The 14,612-nt window shown below is 41.8% G+C and overlaps 1 protein-coding gene across 4 annotated transcripts in view; it reads right to left on the bottom strand.

Moving 5' to 3' along the window:
• Positions 1–14,612, bottom strand: part of Fstl5 (follistatin-like 5) — a 122,177-nt gene that overhangs the window by 3,487 nt on the left and 104,078 nt on the right. For all 4 annotated transcript variants that reach the window (XM_076421387.1, XM_076421386.1, XM_076421389.1 and 1 more), the window contains 13 exons: positions 8,629–8,853; positions 7,599–7,777; positions 7,353–7,487; positions 7,093–7,225; positions 5,284–5,444; positions 5,043–5,166; positions 4,678–4,971; positions 3,928–4,049; positions 2,424–2,561; positions 2,136–2,351; positions 881–1,031; positions 599–799; positions 368–514 (listed from right to left, as the gene is read on the bottom strand). In XM_076421387.1, coding sequence (XP_076277502.1) covers positions 368–514; positions 599–799; positions 881–1,031; positions 2,136–2,351; positions 2,424–2,561; positions 3,928–4,049; positions 4,678–4,971; positions 5,043–5,166; positions 5,284–5,444; positions 7,093–7,225; positions 7,353–7,487; positions 7,599–7,777; positions 8,629–8,853 — 2,226 coding nt within the window. The remainder of the gene's footprint in view (positions 1–367; positions 515–598; positions 800–880; positions 1,032–2,135; positions 2,352–2,423; positions 2,562–3,927; positions 4,050–4,677; positions 4,972–5,042; positions 5,167–5,283; positions 5,445–7,092; positions 7,226–7,352; positions 7,488–7,598; positions 7,778–8,628; positions 8,854–14,612) is intronic.

Below are 14,612 nucleotides of genomic sequence, written 5' to 3'. Positions count from 1 at the left end.
AATATCGGTGTTACATTGTGATGACGCACGGGCGTTTGAACTGTGCCGGCGACTGCAACTCTCCGCGTCGCGTTAGTAGTGGTTCACACCGAACTACCGAGCCGAGATCGGATTACTAAGTTGGGGGGATATTTTTTTCGCATGTATACAAGAACATTTACTGTGATACGTTTATCACAAAACTGGCTATGCACAATTTCCAGAAAGGAATAGTAACGGTGCGATCGGGTCGGAATAAATCCAGGATTACTGGCCACGAATTCGAAGATCTGGGCTGAGTCTGTATCGGAACTGTCTGCCGTGTTTCAAAGAGGCACTTCAGAAGATCAATACATATAAAAGAGTCGAGGTACTGAGCGAGTCTCACCAGTAGAGAGATCGAGGAAAAGGATGTCCTCTTTATCGATGGACGAGGCATAAATATCGTAACCGTGGGTCGTCTGTGACGGATAAAGAGTGATGTCGCTGATGTTCAACGTCGTTTTCACGTCGAACGCGAATTTTAATCCGGTAGCTAAAACAGAAGACAATTTTCATCGTTGAAGATAACGTTTCCAGGTCTTTTAGAGAATATGAAAGAACAATAATTTGAGATTACGTGATATCTCTTGCACGACGAGCGTGACGCCCGAGCTCTGTTTGTCTAGGGTGACAAGATGTCTGGAATCTGGCGAGATCGTCGGTCTTCCTATGAGATTCGATTTATAAGCTAGAACTGTGTCAGTGAGGTAGTCCAATAACAGTTGACCAGTTGGTCGGTTGGTGATCGGCTCCTGACACTCGATTATGACAAAACCATCTAAAGAAAGACAGAAATTATGAGCACGAGTCTTTTATAGATGGCGAAACAAGAATAAACAGAATAGAAGACAGTACTCACAGAGAATCGAAAACTGAACATTCACCGGGACACAATTGTAGGAACTCAAGTCAGCGCTGCGCGTGTACTTCATGTTTTTCAGGTCCAGCTTGTACATACTTCTTTGATTCGTGTGGCTCACGTAACCGTACTTGAATGTATCTTCGATGTCCTGAAAGATCGGAGAATGTGTAGGGAGCTTCATAACAAACAGATTACAGTCAAATGCGATCAAAATGTACGATCAATTTCTAGACTGAAAGTTTCAGGACTTCGGGACAAATTAAACACAATATTGAAGATGTTTTCAATGTACCTCGAAGCAGATTAACGCGTTCGCTATGAATTTAAACGAAATTCAAATTCAAATTTAAAAGATTTTAAATAAAAATTGATAGAGACTTTGCTTTTTTGTGCTTTTGAAAGGGAAATCTGAATGATTTAATATTGAATATATAGATATTGAATATAAATCGATTTCTCTGGATGTACAGGATGATCTGTAACTGGTGGTACATCCGAGAAGGGGGTGATTAACAGATGGGAATTATAGAAATTAATGAACTATTCATTTAGATTGATTAGACACAGGGTGTCCCACGTAACACTTTTCACGATTTTTCAAGTACTCGCGATAATCTGACAAAAAAATATTTGAAACAACAGTTGATCAGTTTTCGATTGGCTATACATTGTAATTAAAAAAAGTTCGAAATTTGTTTTTGGTATTGTCAAGGCCACCTTAATTTTTTTAAATGGCACTCGGTATTTTTGACTTAACAGTATTGTAGTCCGCATCAAGATAAAAATCTGCTCTATCGCGTAGTATAGTTCGATTTTCTGCTGGATCCTTATTTTTTGAGATAAATTCAAAAATATCGTCAAAAATTGGTGAAAAAGTGGTGTCTCCGTCTTTAATGATCGTTTAAACATGTTTAAACAATCATAATGTATTAATATTGGATATCACTGTATTCGGGAAAGTCTAAGGAATCTTTTTCTGTAAAGATCAATCCAATATCTTTTATAATAACATCACAATATTTGTTCAAAGTTGAAAAATATGTCATTTTTTCAAACTCAAATTTCTCAAAAACTCTGCGTCTAGGAGAAACATTAAAGACAGATTCGGAATCGGCGCAAAAAACTCTATAGGAATTGCATAGTGAGAATCGAAATCCTTTTTGGCTGTTGGACAGTGTTATCGCACAAGCGCACTGAATTGAAAAATCGTGAAAAGTGTTACGTGGGAGACACCCTGTATGAAAATAGCTACCTGTGGCTCAGGTATGTAAATGTTTCGAATGATGTCGAACTGCGCATCGATGGGTTCAGGTCGGATAGCATGATGTTTCTTCTTCTGACTGGCATCCTCGATCACCTGCACAGTTTTCACACCGATGTCATTCTCGTCTCGCCAGTTCAAGACCCACACCTGGTCAAGAGTCGGCACGTACCAAAGCTGAACAGGATTCTTATCCGTCGGTATCACCTGCAAGACCAGAGTCGCGATAGTTTGTCCAATTAGGGTGGACTGACGAAGAACAATTATCGTTTTACTTACGTCGACCACGACCATTTGTATCTCGCTGATAACGAGCACTCGGTCTTTGTCCGGCTGGCTGACATAGACGTACCGGTTCGCAACGTTTATCGCCCGCCCCCAGGAGCAAGGGACGCTTTTCACTCCGCAAACGTGTTCCTGGAATAGAGGATTACACCGGTTTAGCAGCTCCAAAAAATTGATTTTCCTTTGCTGTAATCAATTGCAGCACCCACGGCGATTATACATATAATTTCACGTTTCGCATTGTTCAGCGTGGCTTCTTTTCAATTCAACTGTAACACTCTGCAGGCATATTATTAACTGTTTTGCGAAAATCGAAAGCGACGAGGCTGCGCTTCTTCCGTTTCGGAAAGTTCCAGGCAGCGCGGTAGCACTTCTTTAATCAATTATTAGGATGTCGCATATGAAATGTCCGATTTTTAACAGTGACGTTAAACAAACGCAGTTTTGTGTACAAATCTTATCTACAAATCATATCTACAAATTTTAAGTTTCTTGATTGTAGTAGGGTGAAAATAAGATGTTATGGTCGTTCACGTTTCTCATTTACTAGATTGTTATCTTGATTTTGTAGTTCTTTTTACCATAAACGACTAGTACGTTCATTTTCACCAAAAATCACATAATGCTATCGTCAATAAGTTATCTATAAAAAGAACACGCGACAGTCGCGTTGGTTGACGTTGAAATAAAATTTATTTAGAATAAAATTATACAATAAATATAAAAGTATAAAAGTAACACAAGCACGTGGGTGCCTTACAAGAATGACAAGAATTAATTTATTTAGACTTTGCGCGATTCTTATTATAATATGTGCTCTAATAAAGATATTTATTAAATCATTTCTTACGAGAGCATCTTTATAATTTCATTAATTGTGAAATAAAGAATCTAGAACCGGTCATTTGACCGGTCGTAGTACGTTTAGTGTTAAGGATTAGCTTTTTACCACCAAGTTTTATGTAATAAACCAGGCCTGGCTAACCCAAATGGTTTCACGGGCCACCTTGATGACGCACTTTCGGTAAACATGCTTTTAAAAAATGTAATACAAATACAAAATGAATAAAGCTTTATTGTTATACGTCGCACTTGCGCATTATAACAATGACACATGCAAATTTTCATTTATTTAATATGCTTTGTATACATACATACAACGAGAAACAAAAGTTTCAATGGAAATATAACATCGCCCGGCGGACCGCGTGTCGGCCAGGCCTGTAGTAAACCTATAGACTGTAACAGCATTTCTCGATCGAAACGTTTACCAACAGTTGCATTCTAAAGTCAGACATTTCACCCAACAACCCAATGTAATTCAAGTTTATAATTTTTTGACGATCGTTCATCACAGTCACGTTTTTATGAACGATTGGATTCATCACCGAGTGTCCGACGCAGGGCTACTAGCTCGCCGCATACATCGTTCGCCCCAACTATGCTAATGATTCTATGCGGCTGATTGATTACACCGTATCAAGGTTAGTGAACTCACCTGAGTGCCAGGAATAATGTCGGTAGACCGAATTTCGTGACGAGGTCGACATGCCGACGGTTCGTAGACCAAAATGCCCCATTCGTGGAAGGAGAAGAACCTGCGCTCCTCGCTAGCAGTCACTAGATGGGAGATAAAGGAGTTCAGTATTAATTACTCGCGGTTCTTCGGAATTCGCTGGTATCTTTATCGAACGGCTGGCAGAGTTTTTGAGAAGAAGTGACAGTGATCGAGAACGTAAATTCAGGGTTTATCGAATCTAATGCGCTTACGTCGTGGTCAATTCTAACAACGACGACGATTCAGAGCGCGATGAAAACAATGGTTAAATTGGACGAATTACGCTTTGAATTGCTTCCCCACCCACCGTACTCTCCAGATTTGGCCCCCAGCGACTACTGGCTTTTTGCAGACATGAAAAAGATGCTCCAGGGAAAGAAATTTGGCTCATACGAAGAAGTGATTGCCGAAACTGAGGCTTATTTTGAGAGCAAAGGGAAATCGTTTTACATAAAGGGCATCGAAAAGTTAGAGGAGCGTTGGAATGAATGCATCACTCGTTGAACTCGTCATCACACGTTGAAAGTCTCTCTTCAGTGCCAACTTCAGTTCCAGCTAATCCGAATACCTTGGGATTCCCGATGTAACGCGAACGCGCACGCGTTTCGTTGGCAAATCGGTCATTAAAAATCGATCATCCCTTTCGCAACAAGATGAAAATAGCACGTTTAGGACGTTTCATTGACTCACTGGGTGTCGGTTGTTCTTGAACGACCAAACTGCTAATGTCCCTGGTGACGCCACCGATGCTGCTCGCTTGGCACATGTAGGCCCCGGTGTCGGCGTAGTCGACATTCTTGATGATCAGTTTCGTACCGTTCCCGATGATCTCGTATTTGTCCGACGGATCGGAGCTCAAAGGCTGGTCGTTCTTCAGCCACTGTACTTGCGGCAGAGGCTCCCCAGCCACGTGACACTTGACGACAGCTTCCTCCTTCAAGCGTTTCGACTGGAAGCTCGGTTTTACTTCGACTTCGGGAACCGCTGCGGATAGACAACAACAGGATCGATAAAACACTGTTACAGTTTAATAAACACAGTCGAGGGAAACTTACTGTGGATGGCCAGAACGTGAGTCTGCACCACGTCCTGATTTCTAATTGCGTGACAGGTGTAATTACCGGCGTGCATCAGCTGCACTTTCGTTAGATAGAGGCTGCCGTCGTTGAAGACCCGTATCTGGCGAGGAGATGAAAGTCGTTAAGCAGGTAAAGTTTCCTTTTATGGTGGTTATCAAAGAGCGATTATTTTATTTCGAAAGTAATAAAGAGTAATTAGGCCGGCTGGTAATCGTACCTCGGGCTCGTTCAAAGTTTCCAGATCGGCCTGGTTGCGCCGCCATACTAATGGAGGCGGCGGCGTGCCGGTGACATCGCACTTGATATCAATGTTATCGCCCACTCTCGCCGCGATGTGATTCACCTCGAGAGACTTGTCGAGAGACACCACCGAAACGCCTATAAATCATCGCCCCAGGCTTAATAAACGCTCCCGACATCGTCGATAGTCATCCGCGTCGGCCATATTGCATTTGTACCGATCGTGAACAACGATAAATCCGCTCTGTTCCCATTAGACAGGAACGAAAATATACAGCGAAGGGAAATATGCCGAGGAGAAATGTCCAAAAGTTGGTGACGAATAAATAGAGGTCTGATTTGGAGCAGCGTCGACCATTTTGTATTATGCGATACCGATCACGGAAAAAGATAAAGTAGAGATCCGTGGACCCGTCGCGAGTACCCTCTCCAACTTTCGATTTAATTGTGTCAACGTCAGCGGATCTTCACCCTTTCAGCTTCACTTTGCCTCGGAAGAATAGAACGAAATCACGAGCAGGGCGAAAGATCTGGGGAATAAGGAGGATGAGATATCGCCTGGGATTTTTTTTTCGCTCGCCGGGAATATCCCGCAGTTGAAAGAGCTCCATCAGCTGGAACGTTGCGATCGAGTCCATCGTTTCGGGAAACTTATCGCACCGTTCCGTTTTTTGTTGATATGGAAACTACGGCGCCATTTGGAGATACGTCGGCATTGAAAAGTAAATGAATTTCTTATCTCGCCCGGAAACTTTCGCGGACTTTAAATATCGACATGAGGAAACGATCATTATAATACAAACATCTCGCATTTCCTGTAATAACACGATAAGAAAATGTCTAATAATAATCAAACAGATACGAGGTCGTACCAAAATGAGTTCATTAATTCGGTCGACAGAATGTTTATGTTTATGTCGTCGTTCGTGGAAATAGAACTGTACAACTAATCTCAAAACTTTCTAATTATGCTTCTTATTGGAGTGTTCGTATTTGGATTGCTAATTCGGCCGATATGTACAGGTACAGGGGTCGGTTCGTTTATCCTTAACCCTACATTTTTTAAAGGTGTTCACTTACTCTCATGTTTATCGCCCAACGGGTGTGATTCTCTCAATAGGTTTCTCTATTCTGTCCGGGCTTGGAGCTATCTCCTTATGTCTAGTACACCAATAAGGAGACGATGATTCAATCTCAGTCTCAGTCTCAGTCTCATTGTCAGTCTCAGTCTCAGTCTTAGTAAAGAATGTCCCGGGCAGCCGGACGGTTCCGACGGCAAAGCTACACTTAATAAAGCACAACATGCGTTCAGACCGGGACATTCGGTGGAGATAGCACTCCAAAAATTATTGAACGTTATTGAGAAAGCTAGAGCGCAAACAAGATATGCTGTTCGATCAGTGTGATAAAATTGGGGGGGGGGGGGTTTATATTTATATTTTATATTTATTTATACGGTTGAGAATGTTATGAAATTGCAAATTAAACATGCTGCGAGAAGCTGGTCTGACTTTGAATGATGAACAAGAGCGGAAAGAAGACGAATTATAAAAGTGAGACTAATAATCAATGATAGTTAATAAATAAAATGAATCTATATAGAATCATTCCGGTTGAAGCAGCAGAAGTGTTCGTAGTTGGGAAGACCTTTAATCAAATTTCTCGAGATTCTAAAGGGGATGACGAGGAAAAGCGATTTGCAGGCTCGCAGAAATAAGAATCAGTTTCACCGTTCTTTGTGACAGAATTGGTTAGCGTGATTCGCAAAGAAGGACGATGAACTCACTGTAGAGCTTGCTGAACGCCATGTAGAACTCGTTGACATCGAGTTTGCCGTCTCCGTCGGTGTCGTCGTAGCTGATCATGTGCCCCAGACTGCATCCTCGGCACAGCTCCTCGAGATCCTCGTTTTCCGCGATCTAGGATTCGGCAATTACCGTACACAGAGTTATGACCGTGGAATCACGAGAGAAAGAGACAGAGAGAGAGAGAGAGAGAGAGAGTAAGAAGATTATTGGCCGGGGGATGAAATAGTGGGAAACGTACCTGCTCCAGTTCATCGCGCTCCAGGTTCCCGTTGTTATTTCGATCGTAGTGAGAAAACATTATACTGACAAGATACTCCTTGCTATGGTTGTCTTGAGCCATTAATCTTGCGTGGTTGTACAGCAGCAAATTATCCTGCACCGGGGAACAAGTTGTGTTACTGGATACACGATGTACGTTTACTCAAAACTATACTCTAAGGAAGCGGATGTTATGACAACGAGGAAGCCTCGTTGCTCGCGATACCTTCATTATTTCGTATTCCTGGTTCGAGCACTCGTTGTCCGTATCCTCCTTCTCCGGGATCGAGTTATCCTTCAGGCTATTATTCTTCTGGCTCTTAGACCTCGGATAACTGACCATCTGCGACTTCGAAGACGTCCGGTTCGCGTGCTGACTCCTCCGGATGTGCGCGTTCTCGATATCTAAGACATTTTATTATACTTTCGACGAGTTCCCATTTCTTCTTTCGTATACATGTGTACAAGTACGGTAGACTCCCGTACAATGTGATCAAACAATTACAGTAAATCCTGTATAATCGCAAAAACCTCGGGGAGGTTCGTTTGCCAAGTTCGTAGACGGACATGATTGTTTACAGCTTCAAAGGCCGAGTCGAACGTAGAGAAGGACAGCGACTGCGACTCTCCGCGTCTCTTTCTTTCCCATACGCTGTCCTTCCTTGCGCCCGAAACACGTTCATCGACAATTAAACCACTAAATACAGTTGAAATTATATACTTGAAATCCTACTTGATTTCCAAATGCTATTTAATTTATTCAGTTTCAAATTGATCGCGTCGCTAGCAACCAAATCATTTTCTTCGAATTTGTATACTCACTTGAAATTATATCGTGTTTGGTATTATTTTAATCAGAAAGCTGCCACAAATATATTGACGAAAGTCTCATAAAAAAACAAATAATAATAAACAAGAATTTATATTGGTGTTACATCGCGAGGACGCACGGGCAAATGTAAACATTAAAATGTATCTGGAACTTCTCATTTATCGTCAGGAATACACTATCCAAGGAATAGTATTTTTCCAACATAAATTTCACGTCTGCAGCATGCGCCCTTCACAAAACACCCTTTTTACTCTACGTTTCCTGGGTATTAAACTTTCTATGCACCATATTCTTGCGCGAAGTTTGTACCAACAACTGTTCAAATATGAAAACGTCTCTGAAAATGTGTGCTGTTCACGAACTTGCCAGTTTCCCTACCTCGAGGTATCTTAATCGTTCGGTATACTTTCGTTAGCGAGCTCACCGTGATGCAGACACCTCATAAGTCTGCTTCTGGTCAAGGACGAGCCAGCGGTGCAGGCAGCTTTATGCAGTTCGCAGTGATTGGCATAGATTTTCCCGTTGCTGGCGCACACGGGTCGATGCCTCCGTGGACATTTCCGAGTGCAGACACAGTGGGCCACGGTACCATTCGGCGAAAGTTCGCATTCCCTCCCGGGGCCGCAGTATTTCTTCGCGCAGGGATCAACTGCGGGCAGAAAAATCGCGGAATCGTCATTCCGCCGTCGTCATAATTCTCCCTCGAGCACTTTACTACCTCCGGATTCCATTTATAGGTCTTACGTTCCGTGAACGGAATCCGGTTCCATCGAATTTACCATCCCAGAACAACCTCGTCGCTGTAAACTTGAAGAAGTTGGCCGAAAACATCATTATTTGAATCTCGTTACGCGACGTATTGTCGGGAACTACGGGCGTCTTTGTTCGCCTTTGATCACGCGTACCTATTGGGTCGTGTAATAAATTTTGTGTTTTGTTATGTAAAGTAGGTATATATCTGTGGTCGCAAGGAAAAACGCCGCATGTCACAATATGTTGTAAGCGATTCGAACATTTTGGTATATATTCCACAGTAGACGATTTTTTCACTCTTTCAAATCGCATTTCTGAGGTACAAAAATTGCTTAATTCAATGTAGTAACACTAATTAGAGCTGAATGTACCCCCACGGTAAAACCTGCAAGTCTAGCTTTCCTTCTAGCAGCAAAAACGTCGAAGCAGTTTGGTTTTTATTGTTTTTGACAATGATCTCCCACTACAAAAAATCTGAAAAAAATCGAAAGCACTGCTTTCGATGGTAGCTTATTAGGGCACTAAACAGTAAAATAGCATGTTTTCATATTTTTGACATGTTATTCGGCCGCACCCTGTATTTACATACTTTACCTAACGAAACACGAAATTGCAGGAAAAAGATAAAATACAAAAGCGCGGGAATTTATTACACAGCCCAATACATATGAACAAACATCTGAATTGTTGTTAAATTGACATTTTATAACATTTGTGTACATTTGAAGATTCGGAAGAGGATAAATTCGGGGCTTCCATTTCGTTGGGCTCCTTTTGCAGAAATCGTTAAACGGCGAATCAACAAAATGTCGGTAAACTTGCATTTTACAATGTTTCTGTAAATGTGAAGGTTTACTTTACACTGTTCCCCGTAAAGAGGATGTACGCGTCAGAAATCGTTAACGATTTATTTGTTTAAACAGAATGCTGCGGGTCTCGCTGAAAAATGCACGCGCCCGATTCATTTGTCATGGTCAATGTGTTGAATTTTCGAGTGAGCGATGACAGATAAATCGGATCGTCGGATTTGTCGTATCCGTCGCGTTATACATAAGAGAAAGAGAGAGAGAAAGAGAGAGAGGAAACATATTAAACACGCGAATCGGCGTAAATTAATACGAGCAGAGCTGTGATCGACGTTAGTCACCGTCGATTTTCCTCCGGTAAAATTCGTAACAAAGCAGCGGGTAATTATATCGTTGATGAGAATGAAACGTTGCGTATCCGTCAACCGGGTGGGGGCTCAATTATTTTCTGATAATTCCGCGTCGCTCGTGCCGATTGCAACCCGCGATTACAGTCGACGTTGCATCGATTACATTTGATTTTCAACGTCGCGTCTGCCGTATTCGCGAGGCCGTAGTCGAAGAATAAATGTGTGCTCGGCACTCGGAAACTGCTTGCCGATGACACTTCATTTTGCTAATTAATACACTGCTGAGTTGGCGCGTGCACACTTCTGCAATTATATTTATAGCGAAGGTTATCGTCTCAATGGTTCTCGCTTTTTTATGTCGATTGCATAACTCATCAGAGAAACATTTCTGCTCTGTTTGTAAACTAGCCACCGGATTATCATGAACTTCCGTGTGTTTGTTTAATAATATCGAAGGTTACTGGAAGCCAGAGAGCGTTCGCAAATATTTCGCTTGATAATTTTGTCTCGAATGGAAACGCGAAGATAAATACTTTCCGCAACGGTGTAAACAAGTTTCTCAATTTTTCCATTTTCGTTTAAGACGGATAAAAGCCTCCCCGTTTATTTGCGGAACGAATTTTCGCTGGGATAAAAAGTATGCCAACGAACCACAGATGCATTTAGATAATTATCGTAGGGAAATTGCAGTCTTTTGAAGCAACTTTATAATTTCGAATTCAATTTCTCGGCGAATATTCTGCGCGCTAAACGATTCCACCATTGTATCCAGAAATAAACTTTTGTAACGTTCAACTAAGAGCTCGACTAAAAAATTCCATGCTTCTGTGCATGAAGACAGAATAACAGTCGATTCGAACTGGCGTTCATTGTCTGTTGCAATTCTTCTCGCTACTGGCTGCCAACGATTTTATTACCATGACGAGTGGAACTCGAAAAAACAATAAAACAAAGAAACTGAGAGAACACTGCGCCAAAATAAATGCATCAGCTTTCCATTCGTAGACGATTCATGTACAACAGTCTGATAGGAGGAAGCGAAATGTGTGCTGGTCACCTAAACCGTACTCCATCGATCAATTCGTTGTTATTTATTATGAAAGTATCCTGCGATAATTACTGCATCAACAGTTTATTATGTCTTTAATGAAACCGTTCTCTCATAACATAAACAATCTCATTGTGGAAAATGCTCTGCAGTGTTGTATACATTTCGGCAGCTCCTTGGCGGTCTTGCTAGAGCTGGCGGATCTTATGTAGGTCACCGATGAACTTTGGCGGACGTCCTTCTTTTCATTTCCACCCCTCCCTGCCCTTCCCTAGATCATCTCGTCAAAGGGGCCCCTAGACGTTCTATAATATTGTCAACTCGCCCATCAATAATGTTGACGAGGAACATTGAAAGGGCATATTGATCGGTTAGAAGGGGTTCAGACGCATTGATCAATATATTGAAGCATATTGATAGAAATTTTGATTGAAATGCATTGACGGGAGCCATATTGATGCGCGCATTGACGTTTAAAGGGCTACTATAGGCTCGGATTGTAACTAGAAAGGAATTAGAATCTTACTACATTTTGGATCGAAACATGGGTTTGCGAGATTCGGCTTAATGTCCTTGTACGAGCAAATTTTGGGCTGGCTGAGGGCTCATTCGAAAGAGGAAGGTTCACCGCGTTGTGCTCTGGTCATCCCATCAGTCAAGAAAGGCTTTCAGAGACAGAAAAATACATTGAAATCTGCGGGATTTTTTCTCTCGATTTTTTCCCTACTTTGGACACTCATATTATTAGATATAAACATAATCTCGTTAACCTCGTGACCAGAGCGCAGTGCGTCTAACCTTCCTCTTTAGAATAAGCCCTCACTCAGCCCACAATTTGCTGATATGAGGACAAAAACCGTCAGCGCGCAAACCCATGTTTCGACCCATTTTTCTAGTAAGATTCTAGTTATTTTCTAGTTACAATCCGAGGCTGTAATTTCTCGCGTATGCGCGGGCGAAATTAACGTATCTATATTACGATGATGAGGTATTTAGGAGAGCCCTGAGGCAATTATATTGGCAGGAATGTACCGAAACAATCTGCTCCGGACAAAAAGACTCCAGGACATGTCCTACGAGTTACAAAATATACAGAAATACATATGTTATATACATTCATTTTTCAAAATCAAATCATACCAATTTTTTTAAAAATCTGCGGTCTGCTCAAGGTACCCCATTTTATCTACTTTACTAAATATACAGGGTCTCCCAGACCACCCGTACCACCCATTTATAATCTAGAAAATAGATTATTTTCAAAAATTCAAAGTGTTTCTTTTATAAATCAGATGCGCTCTATCAAATGGTGATATTTTTAACTTCCGGTTCCGGCCGGAAATAGGTGATTGAGACCGGAAGTTACATTTTTTAAATGGAACATGGTATTTTTTTTATTACGGATTCGGATTCTATGCGAAAAAACAAGAAACTTTTGTCTGATTGATCCTAGATCCCCTTCACCCTTCTCCCTACCCGTAGTCCTCTCCAACCTTCCTTTGGGAATCTATGGAAGACCTCAAGATATCACTCCTGATCTACAACATCGTTTGACCTACATACTCCTTCAAAAATGCATACCTAATCTTTCAAGTGCTACGATATTGGCAGCTTTCCTCTAGCTCAACCGGAAATTGCTCGCGAATGCTGAACAAAGGAATCAATGAAGTTGGTTTTTCCATCTGGCGATGTTCACGTACGATGTGCGCGATAATTTGCGTAGTTGTAATAATACTAATTTTCGGGCTGGTGTTGTACGGGATCGTCACGGCGTATAATTTATCCTGAAGAGGAACCGAATCGCGAACAGAATTGAATAAGCTTCGCGAATCGGAAGAAGAAACAACCACGAAGGTGTCCGTCGGCATTCAAATCATCGGCGCATTGATCATCACCGTCGCGGTGTGCTTTATTCTCAAGATACAATACCTGTGAAACGAATATCCGACGGAGAGATAGCGTCCCGGTATCCCAGAAACGTTTATTATTGGTACGATTATTCGAATCTCGTTACGCGACGCATTGTCCGAAACTACCGGGCCTCTTTGTCCGCCATTTTAAGCGACCGCTGAGAGTGAAAACGCCGGATCCGAGCTTAGAACGGTCCTCATTGTACGCGGTCGATTGTATAGTCAACGAACAATATAACTCAATTAGGAAATATCCGACTTGTTTCGAAGAAAAGCACCACGCGAAACGGCTTCCTCAAGCATATTCGCGTACGCGAGGCCATTAACTTTTTTTCGCACGGCTCGCGACCGCGTTACAATTCTGCTTTGAGCTTTTTATACTGCCTCCGGATCACGTTTGTAGATCTTACAGTTTGTAATCGCGATTTAGTTTCGCCGAATTTCCTGTCTAGGGACAATGTCGTCATTGTGAGCTTGAAAGGAATTGTTTAAAATCTGGAAAATAGTAAATACTGTACCGCTTAAGACATTTTGGGTCCTCGGGGAAAATTGGTATGATTTTTTAAAAAAGTATGTAGGTCGTAGAGTCAAAGGATACCTGAAATAGTGGAATTCGGTTTGGAGATTACTAAAGAGGACAGAAGGCTTAAAGCAATAAATAAATAAATAGAGAGGACAAAGAGGTTCAAGGGTTCAAGTACATGAAAAAATGTGACGAATTCAACCTCGGTGCGATATGAGGGTTAAAATCAGGAATTCTTGCGATGGATGTAATAATAACAATTCGTTCGAAGTCGACAGTTTTATTCGCAAAAGATAATAATTAGATAGCAGGCGTGCAAATTTGCAGAGAAGAGAATTTCAATTAAGTTCCTGTGGAACGGGAACTTCCCCGAAGTGTGTTGCGACTCTCGGAATTCTGTGATAAAATCAGCAACGCGGCGGTAATTATGTACAAATGTGTTATTGGTTTTCGATAAAAATGTGATCAAGTAACTTTTCGATTACTTTCCCGAGATGAAGAGTTATTATAATTGATGTTCAACATCGTGAACACATATTATCCCTCTTCATCGGCCATTTTAAGCCGAGAGTGGAAACGGATCCAAGCTTGGAGCGGTTCTCATTGTGCCCGGCAAATTGTATGCATAGTCACCGCGGACAATGACTCAATTAGGGAATACATCCGACTTGTCTTCGAAGAAAAGCATCGGGAAACAGCTTTCAGAGAGGTATTCGCGAATGCAGGGAATAAAGTTCGCGGTGGAGGTGACGTTAATGGCCGAATTTTTTCATCCCGCGCAAGGCCCTCGGGTCAAACGCGTGTAAACGCGTTCATTAATTTTTTCCGGCGTGCTGCCGCGTTTGTTGGTCCCTTTCAATTTTTAGTCTCCTCGCAGAACGGTGCTTCAGCAACGGCCGAGTCTTGTAGTTGGTGTATCCTCCTCGTAATATCCGAGCCATGTTTTTTTGCCGTACGTGGTACGAAATAACATTCTTGCTTTTAATGAAACTTTTACACGGATGTACGAAATTCGAGT

This window comes from Lasioglossum baleicum, chromosome 4 (genome assembly GCF_051020765.1).
Source record: "Lasioglossum baleicum chromosome 4, iyLasBale1, whole genome shotgun sequence".
NCBI classification, from domain to species: domain Eukaryota; kingdom Metazoa; phylum Arthropoda; class Insecta; order Hymenoptera; family Halictidae; genus Lasioglossum; species Lasioglossum baleicum.
This window is presented reverse-complemented; position numbering and strand designations above follow the sequence as displayed.